This window comes from Antechinus flavipes, chromosome X, assembly GCF_016432865.1.
Source record: "Antechinus flavipes isolate AdamAnt ecotype Samford, QLD, Australia chromosome X, AdamAnt_v2, whole genome shotgun sequence".
Taxonomy (NCBI): Eukaryota; Metazoa; Chordata; class Mammalia; order Dasyuromorphia; family Dasyuridae; genus Antechinus; species Antechinus flavipes.
The window spans coordinates 275,648-295,617 of record NC_067404.1 but is presented as its reverse complement, the minus strand read 5'-3'; the positions used below and the strand labels follow the sequence as shown (position 1 = coordinate 295,617).

The following is a 19,970-nucleotide window of genomic DNA, read 5'->3' as shown; positions in this document are numbered from 1 at the left end:
ATACTTAACAATAGCTTTTATGTCTCTGAATTTTAGATGGACACTCTTCAATTGCCTAAATTATCAAACATAGTTGGGTAAACTTAAATTAAAAGCCATGTCTTATAATAGGATTATTTTTTCCAACATAAATGATGCAAGAACATAATATAGTGTTCTCCTTCCCCTCTCCCCTATATATATATATATATATACATATATATATATAAAATATGATGAGGAAAGAAGAGAAAGATTGTCATTCTTTGTATAAATATGGCACACTAAGATACAGGGAAAATTTTCAGTACCTCTTTCTTTTTCTACCTTCATATTTCTTCAAATGGGGGACAGCAAAACCCAAAAGAATGCCCATGTTTAAAAAAAGAAAAATCTGTTCCTACACTTACAACTTAATTATAAATACCAGAAACCATAAAATGGTGGTTAATACAAGCCAAAAGATAAGGAGATCAATTCTAAGAAATTTAAATTGTGCTCAACTGAGTTTCTTTAACACTAACCTGTCATAAACATAAAGAAAATAAAGAAAATAAAGACTGAGATTTCCAGTCTTAATATTGCCCCAGAGTTCTGATGGTCTGAATTCTTGTCACTTCCCCCCTTGATCCTTGTTTTCATACTATTGTAGTATTAATAAGGAAAGGAAAATTAATATTAACCTTTCTTGGAAAGTTAGGGAAATAAATTGGTAGATGGTACATGAGATACATGGTAGCATTTATTATGAAATATGGAATTATTCTTCATATAAAGGAACGCTACTAATTTCAAATTAATGTAACAGGAAAACAATCACTGTACAATTTATTCTCAAACTAAACAATTTCTACTTAAATTTAAATTTCTTTTATTTATTCCAAAAATCAAGACAAATTTTTAGATTTCCCTCTCTCACAAAGGACAGAAAAATTCAAAACAATTATTTCAATGACCATTACTGATTTCTTTTTACATCATAAAAATGAGCCTGCTAATAAAAGTTAGCTTTAGCTCCCAGAATTAGGTTCATGGTTTAATGACATACTTGTGAGAATTTTTCTATTAAGGCATTTTTAAATATTCATAAAGGATTTAAAACTGTTCATAAATTGTTTTTAAATTCATGTACATTAAGTAAGAAAAAAATTTTTTAACTTCAAAATCAAATACATTTAAATACAAATGACAATGAGTTAGTAAAAAAAAGTTCAGCTAAGAAAACAGGTTCTGAGTGAGATGAAGGAATTGTGCTATTTACAATAAAAAGAAATGAGTTAATAAATCTATGGAAACTTACTGTTGGTTTGCTTCAGTTTCATTTTGCTGAGTAGTATTAAAGCTCTGCATAGCTTGTACTTCTTCTTCTTCCTCATCTTCACTGGAAGCCTCTTCTGCAGCATGATTAGACCTTGGGGGAGGAGCTGAAGCAGTGCCATCAGCTTTCTGAATGGATGGTTTCTGACAAATGTATTTTGGATCCTTTCCAAGATTACATATCTCTTCTAATAGCTAGAAGGTATTAAAAATTATCTTTTTATTGGAACAGAAGTGAATGCAAGGGATAATGCTGTAAAAAAAAAAATTACCCTGGCATGGGTTCTATCAATAAAAAATTATTAAAAAAAAAAAATTATCTTTTTAAGTAGTGATAAGACACTTGAAAACCAAATCAGGAGGGGACTAAATAAGGGAGAAATGGGAAATTGCATTACATACATAAATGTCAGTCATTTTCAACAACATTTGGCATGTTTTGATCAATGGTACCAAGAAACTAAGAAAATTAACCCTTAATAACGATTATCAACGATTTCTACAGAAACCAGGAGATCCAAAGACTAGTTTCCTTTCATGGAGGAACATAAGTGACACCCCTTAGATGCTAAGTGTGACTATCTAGTGTCCTTGTTTGCATAATTAGGTATCTTCCTACCTTAATAATTGCAGTTGTAGCATCTGTTTTGAGTGTGGGCTGATGCCTCATCAGTTCATCAACCGCACTGCCCAGATTGGAAGCAGTATCACCTAAAAAGCAAGAAAAATCTTTAAATATTTAAAAGCACACACATGAAGAATAAGTGAATTTTCTAATTCTTAAAAATAAATTTATATCTATGAATGCCAACACAGAAATTAAGGAAAAAAATTATACTCCTCTTGACTCCCTTTTGGTCAGAATATCTAAAACAAAGCAAACCAGAAACAAAACAAATTCAAAGATAAAAAACAAAAAAAAATCAAAAAAATCCTAATGGAGACCAAAATCAGGAGAAAAAATTTGATGTTTAAAAGCAAAACAAAACAAAACAAAAAAACATTTTTGACTTGGGATGATCATGTTTAATAACATACTTGTGAGAATTTTTCTACTAAGGCATTCTTAAATATTCATAATTGATTTTTAAACTTCTCATAAATTGTAATAATGCCACAGAATGAAAAGAATCTCTTGACCTCCTGGTTCATGGCTCCTCAAAGCATATTAGGCCAGAGTTAGGTGTATAAAATAAAACTGCCAGGTATTATTTCTTCAGAGAATATTTGACCATAGTATTTCTCTATTCAAAATACCACAACAGCTCCTATTGCCTTTAGGAAAGATTTTTTTTTTAAAGAAAAACCCCACGGACAGTAGAATCAACAGATTCCAATTTCAGAATTGGACATGACTGAACAAACAAATGAAACTAATTTATTCTAGCCCGATTGTATTGTTTTAAAACACTTCAATTTTGCTAAATAGAGCTTTTCTACATACATACTTCTTGTCTCTGATTCATATTATTTTAGGAGTATGTTTCATTTAGAAAATGCTAGTTTCTTGATCTCTCCACTCTTTTCTTTAACATGAAATCTTTCTAGTTCCTAATTTCTAAGGTCCTTTCAAATTACAGAATTTTTTTCTCATTTTCATTTTTTTGGGAAAGATAATGCCCTTCTCAAAGCATCTTGCTTTTAAGCTATTTGATAAACTGATAAATGATTGTTTAGACTAAGATGATCTAACTTACCATCTACTAACTAACTTATGGAAACTTACATAAGTATAAAGTGAAATGAAATGACACCTTCTCAGTAATTTTATGGAAAGGATGCAAGACTGATTAGTCAATCATATTTCTCCAAAACCATAATGGGGACCAAATGAGACAATATACAAATTTTACTCCATGTCTGATACCACTTAAGTATGGCATAAAGATTCCTCCCTTTGTCCCTCTTCTTAAATTGCTACTAAAATACGCTGAACAAAATACCCACACTTCTGGTTTTAAGATCTATTTTCAAAGTCAGCTATTTGTTCTAGAAGTTTACCAAGGGGATCAGAACTCCTCCTCCTTCGCATAGCAGGAAGGTAGTCAGGAGAAAGTAGCACTTTGAAGAGACGTTCAAAAGGTTGACACTGAACAAATGATTGAAGACCTCTGGCATTCAAACAAAGGGCACTGAACACATTTGGCAGGGAACCAAGTACCTCTCGGGTTGAAGGGACCTGAGAAAAGGAAAAGCACAGTGTTACAGAGAAGACTTTTTGGGTCATGGGACCTTGATAAAAGTCTACCTACGTCAGTAATCTTGAATCTTTCATGTACAATTCTGAAATAAAGGGAAAAAAATGAAGAAACTTTCCCTTTATGAATTAGCAAGAAAAACACTCACATCTTTGATAAGCAATGCATGTAGCATGACATCAGTCAGGCCATTATCTTGCAAGGATGACAAAAACGATGGTTCTTGAAACACAAATACAGTTACCACTTCAGTAGCTGAGAATGAGAAGATATAACAATTGTGATCAAAGTGGACATATGTATTTTGGAGATGAACTTTCCCCCCTTAATCTTCATCATTTTGTAAAGCCCTGCTTTTGTTCCAGTTCAAGGAAATTATCTTATCCCTCTGATTTTTATCTTATGAAAATTATCTGATCCATTTAGGCTAAACAACTTGGATTTGGGCAAAATATTATCAGTATAAGTATAAGATTTGTTTGCTGAATAAATAAAGCTTTCCTTTTCTCAATACCAATATCCAACTATCTGTTCATCATAATAGATTCTGCTTTTCAATTGTAAAAAAAAATCTTTTCCCTAACTACTCTAGACAGAACAAAGACCTGTTTAATATTCTTATACCCATCAATTTATACAATGCTTTTTATCCTTTATACACATCACTTCTTTAACTAACTCAGATATCATGGAATTAAGAGTTTATTTTTACATTCTCATAGCATATATTAAAGTTTTGCAAAAAGAATGCTAAATCCTTTATGCTGATTGTCAATATGAGAAATGGTCAAGAAATGCCACTGATTTCCACAACCTCATTTCCTTATTAAAGACTCTTAAGTTTATTCAGTATTCATATGCCTATCTTTTCCTTGTTAGAGTGTAAATTCATTGAAAGTGGGGATCATTTTTTTCTTTACATTCTCATTCATAGAACACAAAGGTTTGGTACGTTGTTAATTAACCATTTTTAAAAAATTGTTTAGAAAAGTCTGTCTTTGAAACAGTGTATTAAGTTATGAGAAATGTTAGGTAGCACAGTAGATACAGCACACATCCTGAATTAAGGAGGACCTAAGTTCAAATTTGGTCTAGACAAGAAACACTTCCTTGCTATGTGATCCTGGGCAAGTCACTTAACCCTAACTGCCTCAGCAAAAATAAAAAAAGTTCCATACTTTTCACCATCACTAAAAAATTATAAATGAAACAGAGAAAGAAATCCTGTCTCTACATTAATTGCTATCATGAAGAATATGCAGGTACATTTTAAATCTTCCTAAGATACGTAACATAACATTTCTGTATTCACCACAAATATGAATTTTCCTTCTTCAATGAAAAACATACAGCTGATAAGAAGGAAATTAAAACACCAATTCAAAAACTGAATTTTATTTAAAATTCATTCATTGAAAATTGAGTATTCATTCATTTTAAACCAAACATTTTGAAACTCAAGACTTAAAATTAAGAGAAATTAAGATTTTAAAGTTCTTTTTCAATTTCATCAACTGTGAACTCTACTTACCTAGCAGGAAAAGTGATGGCCCATAGTATTCTGCATTACTGATGATATGTTTTAAAGAGGTAGGTAAAGAGCCATCCATCACTAAGACAAAAACATAGATCCATTAATGCCACAAAATTTATATAGAATAATCAGTGCAAAATGCTGCCAGCATGATGACACTGGATATTTTTGATAACTTACTACCCTTTGTTCTTTTGCTTTTAAGTCCTTCTATCCCACAGTTTTGAACTTTGTTTCTATAATCTTCCTTTTATTCTTAAATATTATACTCAAGAATAAAAATAGCTAATGTGCTTTGGGCTAACTTTGCTGAATGGATGTCAGAGCAATACTGACATATTATAATAGATAGACAAATAAGAATGCTATTAGGTCACAAAGGGAATAAAAAGGAAACCAAACTATTTTTTCAAGTAACTTTAATGAATCTTCAAATATTTATATTAGGAGGGTTATATATTAGGACTTCAAAATGCTGGAGAAAGATTTTTATGATGTAGAAAACAAGTAAAAGAGCAATATGTATAATATAAATGAAATATTACTTGAAAAATCTCAGGTAAAAATACCCTTAATTTAAAACATGATAAAATGTAAGGTTACATATATTTTCAACCTTCACTTTTAAAATGTTTTTGTTTATCTGGTTTGCTTAGTAGTTGGCAAATACTACACTTAGGTAATTAAGAAATGTTTAGACATGTAAAAACTATAATTATATAGTCCTTTAGCTCTACAAATAGTACAGCTGAAATGGAATATTACCATGACGGATAGCATCTGAGAAAGCAGGATCTTGGATAGCCTTTTTAAGAAAATTGAGCATAGACTTGAGAAGTGCTGCACGTTGAGGAATGCATTGGGGTCCTAGAAGGGCCAAAAAAAAAAAATATGATTAGCTCAACATATTGCTGGGCTAATAATTCATATCAAGGATCTATGCTTTCATTGATATGATTCCTTTCTTTAGAGATACAACTTATCATAATTGATGTAATTCCCACTAAGTTATTGAAAGATCTTTCAGCCATAAATTCATATGAGATTATATGTAGGTGACAAATTTCAAAAAGAAAAACACTTCCCCAGAACCTTCAAAAATATAGAATCAAATAAAGAACCAGAATGAATCTCTCATGATAGATACCATCCAAGAGATGTTTTCAATCAAAACATCTAACAAAGACAAAAAATGAAAAGAAGACATGCTCCTGACTCTAATCCTAAATCACTGATTTAGGTGGAAGTCAGTTGGTATGACAAAAGAAAGACAACCGCTTTTATTATTCAATTCCAAGTTACTTAGCTGTTTAACTACAAAATGGGAATTAAAATGTATCAAATGCATCTTTAAGGCACCTTCCAAGAACAAGATGAAATCCCAATTTCTTAGTTTAAGGAATAGCTTGAAGGATCAAATGTAATGAACATACCAGCAGGACAAGCAATAGTTGTAATATTGCTTCTGATGAGAGCCTGAGCCTTTATATCAAGATCAGGTGGCTGCTCTGTAGAAGTGGATGGGCCAGGACTACTCTCCATGGCCATATCTACAATAGAGAATTAAGAAAAATAACAAATTTTAAAATGAAAAATAAGAAAAGACAAACTTCATATTGAAAAAATGTTCAAAGACATTTTTTCAATCAAATAAACTTTAGAAAAGACATTGTGAATATCTAGCCTTCTGGATTACTCCAATGAATTTCTAAGAGACACTGAAGTCATTCTTATTTTTTATTTCATGTAGTACAAGATACTACTACTTCTTAAATTAGTCTCCTTTTCTCTTCCAAAGTTCCTTTACATACAGGGATTCATGAAAGAGAAAATTATGTCTAAGTTCACACTATCTGTATTAGTACCTATTAAATGTTAATTTTCATGTGCATAGTATACAAAACAATTTTTTATTCAGATTATTTTTCATAAAAGAAAGTATGAAAGAATATTGCTCCAGAGGTAATGAGATAAATATAATAATTTATATTAAACAATGTCCACCCTATCCTTCAATTTCATAGTACAGAAAATTTTATAAAATACCATCCATATCTGTCTCCATTTCTTCTCCATCTTGAGTAGCACTGGGTCTCTGGATTTTTGGCTTTATCACAAAAGGACACTCTTTTCTGCACAAATCTACTTCATGCTGTATAAAATGAAAGAGGATTGTCATATTTTTGGGAAAAAATATAGAACAAAAAATAACAGTCTGTGAGTAATAGTAAGCTATTATCTGCTATGTAAATTAAAGTATCAATCATTGTATAGTATTATGATGGGGCAAGAAATCTCCAAGCAAATACCTCTAATCTATAAATGAAGATAGAGAGTCCACTATGTGATTGAAAAGCTGCCATGTCTAGGTTGGTAATAAGGTCGACAACTCTGACGGCTCGAGTTACAAAGGTTATCTGGTCCTGTTCATCTCCAAGGAACTTTATCACCTATGCAGAGACACAGTCCAAATCATTATGAGTTGGAAAAAATGGAATTAAAATTGTTAGGTTTCACTTTAAACCTAGAAAAGCACTGTAGAATGGAGCTGAAAATTAATTATGAAATTCAAGTAAATAAATCTGTATTGGAAAAAAAGTTAAATCAATTATATTTCATACCTGATAATGTATAACCAATATTATTGTAATTACTTAATGTTATGCTTTATTTTATTAGTTCTTATGTTCAGCTGTTTTAGGAAATCAAAGGTCTATTCTTCATGTCAAGAAAATCTGTTTAACTAGTTTTGGGGAAAATCTGATCTGTTATCTGTTTCTCAAGGAAATCTGTTTTACTACCCACTAATTCCTCCTTACCCCCAAACATTCCTTCACCTGGGCAATTAGGGTTAAGTAACTTGCCCACATAGCTCAGGTCCTCCCGACTTCAGGGCTGGTACTCTATCCTCCACTAATTTGGCAGACATAATCTGCTGAAACAGGATGGAAGGAACTCTACATACAATATTTCTAGCCAATCATATTGCTTCTTCTTTTCACAAAGATACCTTTTATCGTGTATGCTCTTCCTTCAATCTTTTCCTTCTTAGGATCTTAGATACTGATAAGGAAGCTGAGATATTTATTTATTGGCATATTCATATTTTGGTACTGAACTGGTTATGCTTCAAAATTTGTGTCTCACATTTGAAATTTATATCATGACAATATTATGCAAAATAAGTAAGTAAATGAATGACCTGTTCAGATCCTAATTTTAGATTCCCAACTAGAAAGATGAGTGCTAGAATTCAACTAAAAGTAGATGCTGATTAATTGTAAAAGGCCATTTTAAAAATTAGATCTCATATTTGCCTATTTTTGATGAAAGATGTGGACATAAAAATTTGTTACCAACTCAGATAATCAGGGGTGAATTTTTTTTGAGGTAAAAAGGGTTTTTTTTTTTTTAAAAGAACAATATATCCAGAAATAGAGGCAATGGTTGGTGTTATTAGAGAGGAAAAAATATAAGAGCTGTCTTGTTTACTAGTACCCATTTCTTTTAGTCACCAGGATATACACAGGAATTGAAATAAAGATAATCATAATGCACATTTTTTGTGAGTTTCCCTGTACTCTTTTAAGCATTCTCTTTTTGTACAAACATAAATAGGAAGTGTACCTTAAGTAAGGCTTCCATCATGCCACAGGATACCAATGCCTCACCACCTGCATCGTAGCTGGCTAGGTGGTATAAGAAGGAGAAAAGAGCAGTGGCAAATTGGTGGGGATATGGTTCCATTGAAGGATCTGTAAAAAAGAAGTTAAAGATTTAACTAAATAAAAGTTCTGCATAAATAAAATATTCTAAATATTTTATTCTAAATATTTAGAAGTTCTAAATAAAAGCTGCAGAGTTAGTTATGAAAAAAATACTTCTGACATGATTACTCTTACCAATCATAGCTTGGATACAGTTTCGAACTAAGACAGGTAAAAATCCATGATAGGAGGCAGTTCCCGTGCAATCAATAATATTGCTAAGTTTGGGTGTTCTTTCCAAATGTACAATTGATGTTAATGTCCTTAAGGATGCTGCCTTAATATCCTGTGAGAACAAAGAGTTAGACAATTTTTAAAAAGTCCATCAATTATAAATCTTCTTAAATATTCAAGCAGTTTACATAAATTTGTTCAGAAGATCAACATAAAATTCTCATTAAGTTAAAATTCTCATTCTTGGAATATTTATGATCCTTATTTTAATCTATTTTAAGTATATTCTTGAAAGGGAGCTGTGTTCAATACAAGGAAATGTAATATCTTTGATCATTTATTTTTGTGATTGATAGTGACCAACTTTACTTCCTTCTTAGATCTTATCATAGGATCCTTGAAACCTTACAAATGAAAATTTTGAGAGAGGCAAAGCATATAAATTTAAAGGAACAATGAAAGCCTACCATGAGATGCTTATCTGTAATCTGAAGTACATCTACCAACTCTTCTATCAAGCCATTATACAGGATACTATTAGCCGATTCTTGTAAGGCATTTGAATACACTGTGAAAGAAAAAGAATTAAAGATTTAGTCAGAGAAAGGAAGATGGGCCACTAGTGGTAACTTTGAGAAGTCACCCACAAGAAGATATTCTATGTAAGAAACAAGCTAATAAATCAGAAAGCTTGAGAACCATGTCAATTAGCAAAATTTAGACACGTATAAAAAAGATAAAGAATGAATTTCTCAAATGATTTTGGATTATGATGATAAACATAAAAACCTGTTCCTTGAATCAAAAATTATTTTAAAAATATTGTGGAAAATTGATTCACTTACTAATTAAACATCAAATATAGTGGGTGGAAAGGTTATAAATGTCTGATTAACCAACTTTAAATATTTCTTTATAAGCAATTTATCTTCCTTCTCAGCAAAATTCCTTTAAATATTTCTTAAAATGAAGTTATCTTCCTCATCAAAAATGTAGCTAAAGCTACAAATGCATAAAAAACCTAAATTCAAATCCAACCCAAGATATTTTAATGGTGTGACCCTGGATGTTACTTTGCTTTGCTTCAGGTCTTTCATCTATAAATTGCACTTACATTAGGTGTGAGCATTAAAACACTTAAAACAGTACCAGTATAAAACAGGATTCTACAAATAAATGGGAGTTCTTTTTATTGCTATTATTAATTTGTTCTAGTTACTATTACCTATCTTTAGGAAAAGAAGTAGAGATAGCGATCATGAATAATTATTGTGATGGACCAATAAAACAACTATTTTAATTCTGCATGGTCAATGAAAGCTATCTATATATTTTAATATGCTGATCTGACTTCTATTATTTAAAAATATATCACATTCAAGCTAGACTAACCACACTGCCTTTTTTGGTTAAATTATCAATCAAATTATGTTACCAAACTAAAATATTTTTTAAGCCAAACAGAAAATAGCTAGCACTTTAAAAATACTTACATGTATCTCACTTGAGGCTCACAATATCCATGCTTATAGGTATAGATTATAATTGGTATTTGTAACAAAACTAAATCAGAGAGGCAAAATAACCAATTTAGGGTAACACATTTAAATGCCTGAAGTAGAATTTAAATGGAAATCTTCCTGATTTCAAATCCACATTTTGAACAACCTATTTTATTCACCAATATCCAAAGATAAACAATCTTTCTTTTTAGGAGTCCATACTAACAATTTTTCTTTAACAATAGGAAAATACATACACTACTGAACAGATTCTTAGCTTCAGAATGATGAAATGCAATGAAAAAAAGTTGAACACAGATTACATTATTTAAGGAATTTTTTTTCTCTTACCTAATATTGAAATTGCATGTAGTCTTGCCTGAACAGCTTGCAATCTCTTCTTATGATTAGAAAAACTATGGGCTAGCCGTATATGTGTAAACAGTAGCATCTGTGATAAAGACAAACATTTTCTGCTTTATTTCAAAACTACAAGGTTCATTGAGTTGGATGATAACAATTGCTATCTCAGTATTAGATAAACAGACATGAAATAGCAAGGATTTTTTTATGTAGCTACATCTCCATCTAATGATTGTTTCCTTCTCCAATTTATTTTTAATGTTGAAGAAACTGAGATAGAGATAAGTGACTCATGCAATGAAAATACCAACACTAATTTCAAGAAAATCAACAACACTATTATCCAAATAGAAAATAACAAAAATTGGGGCGGAGGGGAAGGGAAGAACTGATACTTGGGGGGAAATCAATTCTGTCAATTACCCAATTTACCTGCTTGTCTTTTGGAATGCTGTACATTTTGGTAAGAGATTCCATGATTTCAGAAGAACTTTCTGAAATCTGCATGAGAGCAAGACAATGATTAGAAAAACATCTGACAACTGGGTTTCTTATTATTCATCATTTAAATTTCTACTTACTTTATCAAGCTGCTCTATGTGAATGTAATGTAGTGTGTTACTGGAAGTCTAAAAGAATAAAGTGGAAAAGAAGGTATAAAGATAAAATAGCAGTATGTTATTCCTTTTAAATTAGCACAATCCGTTAGGAAAATCAAAGGGCCACGACATGAGCACTTAGTTAATTCAGAAATCTTTATCATAAAGATGTAGTCAGGAAAAAGTATATTTAAGATAATATTTTTTCCATTTTGGCATGTATGTGAGAGGAAGGACACACTACTGTAAATCAGATTCAGGAGCTAAGAAAACCTAGACTTTGTATTTGAATTTGGTTTAAGATACTGTTTATATTTCCATACCTCATTTGAGTTTTGACTAATCAAAATCCTAGATAAAAAACAATATAGGCAGTACCTTATGTGGGCAAGAAATGGATGCTCCACATACAAGCAAATGCTTCCTTAGTTTAGGACACTTATCCAAACTGTACTGAAAATACCTGAAATAGAGGATTTCTCCCATCTTGCCTCATAAAATCATAAGGTTCTGTATGAAACTCACCCTTTTTTCAAGTCTGACCTCAGTCCCTGGGTCTGCATAAAATTCAAAGTGCAGAGTAGTTGCACTGGGTGGGTATTTCTGGATATAAAGTATAGCAAAGAATCAGACATTGCACTTGAACATATATCAAGACACACTTTCCCAATCCTTTAAATTTAACTTCTTCTCCAGCTTGGCAAATTCAAAATTTTCAGTCTTTTCTAACTTGAACCAAGGGTAATACAGCAAAATGCATTTAGGGGGAGAAAATTCTGCCTCTAAAATGGAAAAAAATTTTCTGTAAAAGATTCAAATGATTCTACTGTTGTATTTTTTAGGCCAAAGGTAAGATTTATCACTATGAGTTTTGCATGTCTAAAATAATGATTAGTTTTTTGTTTTTGAATAACCAAGACAGAACACCAGAAAAATGGGAATGAATAAATTAAGCCAAAAATAGATAGGTAAGATGTGCATTTCATCAAAGAACACAGCAACCAAAGCATTAATTTTTAATTTGGTCACAGATTTCAGTAGAAGAAAACAAGAGTGGAAAGACTGCCTAAAATTACATAAATTGGTCCAATAGTCTAATTAATGAAGGATAATTAATGAATGCAGACTACTTCAGCCTAAGAAAAATAAATAAATAAATAAAATGAAAGTACTATAATACTATACTATAGTATAGCAATTAGTACTAGTGGCCAGGTGACTACTAGCTTTTTTCTTTTTCCATAAGGCTTGGTTGAAACATCCAATGAACAAATAAAGCAAAGCACAAAATTTAATCTTCCCTACTATTAATTCAAAAACCTAGTGAATTCTTAATCTGTTTTTGAAATTCATCTACAAAGCTTACAGAAACAGTGTACATACATCTGGACATCTGGAAGTGCTTTCTAGAGTAGGCTAAATCATAAATCTTATTCTGACATATAATGAATTACAACTCCTTTTCTCCTATGAACATAATTAACCTAAACACAAAAAGCTATAGAAAATGAAAATCTTTTAAATGCTTACCAACATATGCAAATCTCTACAACATTCTGCAAGTCCAAAGCCGTTTTCCTTTCCACCCCAACTCTGCAAGGAAAAAAAAAAAATTCCCGTTAAAATTTATACATGCCCAGCATTATTACTAGTCAATTCTGGCCGATGATCAATCCAGTCACAAAATACTGAAATGATAATTAATCCATATTAATTTTAGTCCAACAGGAAGAAAAATTAATAGCCAAGTTTACTTAAATATTTTCACTGTGAAGCTAAATATTAATATTATTTTATAGTCATTATCTGAAATCATCTATGGATTAATATGGAAATGTGATGATAATAAAACATGTTTCTCCTTTAGGTATATTTTAAAGATTCAACAAATATAGCACTATCTGTATTTATAAGAAAGATGTCACCATATTTCAAAACCAAACTCCACAAGATTACAAACCATGAACAAATATTTGAACCTGGAAGAGCTGAAGTTCAGGTTAGTAGAAGAAAAATTAAAAGCTTAGTTGGAAGAAAACAAAAAACTAATTATAGCACACCAGAAGAAATTACAAAATCCAATAATTTGCTGCATAGGAAAAATATATTAAAGATACAATCATACTGGCTTTTTTTCTCCTGCACACTACTTTATCTCACCATAACTGTGGGATAAATAATTTATGAAATCATTTCATTAGAACCTGGAAGAGAAAAAGGAGGAACAACAAGGAATTTTGAAATGGAACAGAGAAAATATGAAAAGTTATTTAAGGACAGATTGACCTAGGACTGATGCTCAGAATTCAAAAACCAATTAGAGAAGGATAAAAATGCTGCCTTGCTGATTAAGAATAAGGAGAAAAAAAGTAAAAAAAAAATATCCTGAATGAGTAAGCAGGATTTTATTATTTCTTTTAGCAATTCTTAGGCTTGTGCATAGGATAAAAGTCATTTTAAAATTTATTAATCACTTTTATGCACCAAGGTTTGGGGGAAAGAAAAACAAGTATGTCAAACTATAGACAGGTAACTGTTAATAAAGTAGAATTACAATTAAAAGAGTAAAGAGATTGGCACAGTGGATAGAACACCAACCCTGAAGGAAGGAGGACCTGAGTTCAAATCTGGTTTCAGATACTTAACACTTCCTAACTGTGTGACCCTGGGCAATTCACTTAACTCCAATTGCCTCAGGGGAGGCGGGAAAGTAAAAAGAGGATCTAAGATGGAACTTTAGATTAGCTTTGAAGGCAGGGAGATAACTAACAAGTATAGAAAAGGAGGAAAGGCATGACAGACATGGAGGACAATGTAGGAAATAGGAAGATCATTGGAAGATTATACAAGAAAGAAATGGAAATAAAAGAACTCAGAATGAATTACCCAGAATGACACATAGTAGAAAGCATTAGTTATGACAACTTACTATAGGATTAATAACTACCAGGAAAACCTGAAAAGCATCAAGGCAGAAAATAAGCAATACATCGTTATATTCCATAATTCTAAATGAATGTAATATTAAAAAAATATACAATAAACAAATAAACAAAAAAAGAATAGAAAATATTTTTCTCAGCAGTATTTCCTACCTTTAAATTTTTTTTGGGTCATTTTTAATTTATCTGAAAATGAAGACATATTGTCATCTGTTTTTTTGCTATATCCTAACAACCATGAGAATCTTTAAACTGACTTGCCCTCAAATTTTCCATGAGGATTACTATCTTAAAAAAAAAAAAAAATTCTATTTTCCCTAGTTTACACAGAAACTTTTTTTTGGGAGGTAATTACACATGTACATTCTTTTTTAAAATATATTGGTAGAAAAATTAGAACAAAAGGGAGAAACCACAAAGAAAAAAAAGGAAAAAACAGAATGAAGATAATCAATTAACAATTTAGATGTGATAGCTCTTGCCCTGGATGTGGATGGCGTTTCCTACCCAAAGTTTATTGGAATTGACAAAGGATTACTGAGAAGAATCAAGTGTATAATAGTTGATCAATCTTGTTGCTGTGCCCTATGATCTCCTGATTCTATTTGCTTCATTCAGCATGAGTTCATGTTAAGTCTTTCTGCACAAATTTTTTAATGGATCAATTTCTTTCTAGTTTTGATTATCTCTAACTTTCTACTTGGGGATATGGGAAAAATAACTTTCAATCATTCTAAAGATTATAAGAAAACTAATTTAAAACTATTAACTAATTTAAAATTAAAACTAGTAACAAAAGCAATTTACAATTTTTAATTTTACTTACAATTTCTAAATCCAGTGTGTCTTAAGGCTCCTATAAATCAGAGCCAATCTGAACTAACCTCTGCCAAATGTTGCAGTCGAGACAGCAGTGGAGTCCTCCTGTCAGAACCCAGTCTAGTGATATAGTTTGATCTTTTGCTAAAGACATACAAAAGATTCAGCACTGCAAGTACTACTTGCATATCAGAAGAAGCCAATAATGTAGTCAGGTGCTATAGGGACAAAAAAGTATCAATCAAAAAACTAGGTTATTAAGAGCCTAACAAAAATTAATCAGGGAAAAAGCTAAATGGGAGAAGATTTTTTCTCTAAGCATTTTCTTAAAAATTTGATATATAATCATTCATGTAGCTAACTAGCATAAAGCAATGCATGTACACACACACACACACACACACACACACACACACACACACAGCGCAACTTCCCAATAAATATGAAAAAAAAGTGTAGTCAAAAGAAATTATAAACCATTAACTCATATGAAATTGAACATGTAGAATATGAATAACTAGAAGAATACAAATCAGAACAATCAACGTTTCTATTTTTTAGTCAGTAAATTTGCAAAAATAGTAAAGGATGTCAATGCTGGAGATGAGAACAATGAATTATTGGCAGAGCTGTAAATCACAACAAATTTGGAATCATGCAAACAAAGTGATTAATATGTTCATGTTTCTATCCCAGAGATTTCATTTTCTAAGTTTATTCTCAATTAATTAGAAAGACGGTCCCCTGTAAAAAAATTATCTTTAATGGTTAAGATCTCTGAATTATGAATGCCATAATCTATCTCAGAATCATCTATTTTACAACTGCCATACTTAGATTACATTTTACTTTTCTGTATTAAACATGCTATTTCCTCTTAAAAACAAATTTGATATTTGCCAAAACACACACACACACAAACATATAAATCATAAGAGAAAGTTCAAAATCTGTTATCAAAGGCTATTTTTTTTTGGCATTTTAAAAATAAAGAAAACTTTATGCCTACCTCTATAGAACTGTAAAGATGCCTAGAAAAGCTGTATTCTATGAGCAAGGCTGTGAAGTTCAACACACCCAACAAAAGTAATTTTAATTGTTCTTCTTCAGGTCTGTCACACACCAGCATCCAAGACATGTTGTCCACTGTTTGTCCAGCATTTGCTAGGATCCCATCAAAGCGGTCCAATAAGTCAACCCAATGATATAACTCACACTGACAAGAGAAGAAAAGTTTAGTCTGAACTGGTTCTCTGTTACAAATGTCAGATAAATCTTCTTAATTTGTTTTTGCTTTTTAGATGTCTATTTGATGGGATTCTACATTTGGAGGAAAGTTGGTAACATCTTAATGTTTCACAGCTAGAATTCTCCCCAGCTTGTCTGGGCTTTTATCCTGCTTTCTATATATCTCATAGTGACTTCAACTCTCCTATATTCAATTATTTCTAGATCAATATTTCCAAATGGTTTTTAGGTAATTTGAAGCAGATGATATGATAGCTATTTAAAATTAAATCATTAGGTAACAGCTCTCTTCCACAAAACCAACCCCTCTTCCTAAATATCCTTTATTCAAAAGAGGGAAAGACATTAAAACAAGGTTAATATATATTTAAAAGCAGTGGCTAGAACATTGACCCTCAAGTCATAAGTATATGAGTTCAAATATGGCCTCAAGACACATAATGTCACCCCTGAGCAAGTCACTTAACCCAAATGACAAAAAAAGGAGAGGGGGGTAGGGGGAGAGGAGGGAGAAACAAGGATTAATTCTTTGATAAGATTAAATCTGAGATTGTTCCTTTTAAGAACATTAAAAAGTGCAATAATAAGTAAATGAAGTATAAAGACCATGTTCATTTTCTCCTTAAGGATACTTTGCCATAAATAATACTCACCTTTCCAATATTCCATGTTTTGATTTGCTGAAGTTCTAAAAGAAGCTGGTCATCATCACAAACCTTAAGTTTGTCTATTAAAGCCCGGCAGTCTGCAGGCTAAAAGAAAACACAAATACTCTCCATAAGACAGAAATCAGGAAAGGGGAGAAAACCATACTGGTCTAGTAAAAATTATGAGAAGTGGAGAAGATCTGGGTTTGTCCATGGATTATTTGCTTTACTTACTGCAGGAACAAACTTTTCTCAGAATCAAGAAATAATTCAAAATCTTGGAAGAAAAGTCTATAAGATCCGATTTAGAATGAAAAAATTCAAAATAAATTTATGAAATATTTATTTCCCAACAACTGTTTGGTGTGTTTTTCTTCGTTAGTCCAAGCTACTATTTAATAAAACTATATTGCAGGAAATAGGATCACCAATAAAGGTCAATGAATCTGTCAAACTGTTAAGTGGATTCACTCTGTAGTAATGCAAATAGCAACATAAAATTTCTATCTTTGTATCCCAGGTAACTCTTGTCTAGAAAAGTCTCATGAAGCTTTCTTATCATCACCGAGTGTGCTAAGGAAAAAATGCACTTGTCTTATCAAACAGCCCACAAATATCTATGTGCCAAACACTTGTTAGCTAAGCAGTTTTTGTTATTTTTTTCGATTTCTGTTAAATATTTTAAAAAAGGGCAAAAATAAAATATCAAGACATTCTAATTATAATGCAAATGGACAACATTCTGTATGTTTAAGACGTTAAGCCTGCAAAAGAGGAGAAAAAAGGGGAAAAAATGTCTGTAAAGGCCTTCTAAAGGTAGGATATATAAAAAAAAAAAAATATGCAAGTCTGTGAAAAGATAGAGTGCTGTGTTAGAAATGCTGTTTCTGAAAGTCAGAAACTTGTGTGTACTTGAAAGTACTTGTGTAGGGATGTAAAGTGTCAGAAAATTAGCAAAGTAGGCATAGAGAGTCATGTGATGGTTTTAAATGACAACGTTTTATAATTCATGCTAAAGGCAATAAAGAATCCATGCAAATAGATTGATTTTGGTGAGCAGAAGTGAAGGGTTTAGGAGGGAAAGCTATATATATATATATATATATATATATATATATATATATATATATATATATATATATATATATATATCAACAGACCAATTAAAAAATACTGTACTAATTAAAATATTAATCAAAATACACTATGATAACTTTTCAAGAAATCAAGGAGACATATTTGGGAGAAGTTAAAATATGATTTGACATTTAGAGTGGAGTCAAGGCAACACACTACTTTTTTCAAGTTTAGTTAATGAAGACATGCTGTGTTTATACTGATAAAACATTCACTTCGAGATATAGAAAATGTAATGTGATAATGGAACTAAAGTGATTTGTACTTAATGAATATTAATATATTTTTGAATCATCAGCAAAAATTTGAGTCTTACTGCTGTGACCATCAAGTAACAAGTATATAGAAGAGAGGTTTTTGACTTTTTTTGAAGCATGGGTCACTGCTAAATGATTTTAAAATGAATAAAATTAAACACAATCAGATATAATGGAAAAGTGTATTTGAAAAAAAAGATGTGGAATAGAAACAGGACAGCAGATTCTTTCAGGAGAGTCTAAGGAAAGATGAAATAGACAAAGCTTTATCAAAAAAAACTGAGGAATAATAAATCAAATAGGACAATAACCAAAAAATAGCACTGTCATGAAATTTTGGAATATCAAGCTGAGTAAGACAAATGATTAGAGTAAGTCAAGAAGGAATAAGATTAAGAAAAAGTCACTAGACCTGACAATTAAGAAATGGAGAAATTGTGGATAAAATAATTTCAAGTTCTATGATGAGGTAGTAGTTACAAGCTGAGGAGATAATTCCAAGTTAAGGCAAGTGAGGACAGAACAGTTTGCTCAATATATTTGGTATACAAAAATGAAATATTAAATGCAGTTTGCCCCTAAAACAAGTTCTAAATCAAACTAAACCCAACTGTTATTGTTTTCTAAACTGAAAAAGTAAAGTCATCCTTTTTAAATTCACATTTAATTTTAAAAATCTATCAAAACAAATCTGATTTGGAACTATTTTAAAAATTTACTGAAATATAATGAAAGCAGAACATTGACATAAATTTTAAAATGACTTTGTTAGTAAGAAGTTCCTAAAAAACTAATTAAGAAGGTATTAGAAAGTGAGTGATGCATATTAAAGTGACTGCTGTGATCATCTCCAGTGAAAAAATAGGGAGAGCATTTCAAATCAATGATACCACAATTATTCTGATCTTATTAAATACTTACAGCTTCTGTAGGTGTCTTCTTCAGCTTAGTCCTGTCTACTTTCATTTTTGCAATTTTCTATTTTGTGGTCCTAAAAGAAAAGAAAATCAGAAAAAAAATTAACCCACTGAGGGCTAATCAAATTAATTAATTAATTAAAAAGAAACACTCACCCAATAAACATGACATTGTACTATAGTGACAAACAACAAGATAAAGATAACAACAAAGTTCCCAAAAAAATTCTCAAAGACAAATGCTGAGGGATTAAATTGCTCACTAAAGAGCAGCTCAACTTTATCTAAGTCTAAATTTTAAATAGTTAATTTCAATAACTAAAAGTCGTAAGTTTGAATAATAGTAGGATAAAATAGTTGACTTTGTATAAACATATTCCAGAAGAAAAATAGAAAAAAAAAAAAAAAAGAAGCTATTCATCCTCCCACAACAAAAATCTCAGGAAATATTCTTTAATAAAGAAGAAAAGGATCAAAAGATTAAAAAAAAAAAGTTCTTAAGGCTTATCATTTAATAACAGCTTGCTTTTGGGGGTTCAACAGACTATAAATGATACAAGAAGAAATCTT

General features: G+C 30.9%; 1 protein-coding gene across 1 annotated transcript in view; it reads right to left on the bottom strand.

Moving 5' to 3' along the window:
* Positions 1 to 19,449, bottom strand: part of LOC127542512 (E3 ubiquitin-protein ligase HUWE1) — a 75,135-nt gene extending 55,686 nt beyond the window's left edge. The window contains exons 1-20 of the mRNA XM_051968165.1: positions 19,405 to 19,449; positions 17,096 to 17,194; positions 16,204 to 16,410; positions 15,260 to 15,412; positions 12,964 to 13,026; positions 11,959 to 12,036; positions 11,416 to 11,463; positions 11,267 to 11,335; positions 10,823 to 10,922; positions 9,437 to 9,537; positions 8,931 to 9,081; positions 8,656 to 8,783; positions 7,338 to 7,478; positions 7,075 to 7,180; positions 5,794 to 5,895; positions 5,026 to 5,106; positions 3,643 to 3,749; positions 3,298 to 3,475; positions 1,916 to 2,007; positions 1,280 to 1,491 (exon numbers count right to left, since the gene is read on the bottom strand). Coding sequence (XP_051824125.1) covers positions 1,280 to 1,491; positions 1,916 to 2,007; positions 3,298 to 3,475; positions 3,643 to 3,749; positions 5,026 to 5,106; positions 5,794 to 5,895; positions 7,075 to 7,180; positions 7,338 to 7,478; positions 8,656 to 8,783; positions 8,931 to 9,081; positions 9,437 to 9,537; positions 10,823 to 10,922; positions 11,267 to 11,335; positions 11,416 to 11,463; positions 11,959 to 12,036; positions 12,964 to 13,026; positions 15,260 to 15,412; positions 16,204 to 16,410; positions 17,096 to 17,194; positions 19,405 to 19,449 — 2,261 coding nt within the window. The remainder of the gene's footprint in view (positions 1 to 1,279; positions 1,492 to 1,915; positions 2,008 to 3,297; positions 3,476 to 3,642; positions 3,750 to 5,025; positions 5,107 to 5,793; positions 5,896 to 7,074; positions 7,181 to 7,337; positions 7,479 to 8,655; positions 8,784 to 8,930; positions 9,082 to 9,436; positions 9,538 to 10,822; positions 10,923 to 11,266; positions 11,336 to 11,415; positions 11,464 to 11,958; positions 12,037 to 12,963; positions 13,027 to 15,259; positions 15,413 to 16,203; positions 16,411 to 17,095; positions 17,195 to 19,404) is intronic.
* Between the last annotated feature and the right edge of the window lie 521 nt (positions 19,450 to 19,970).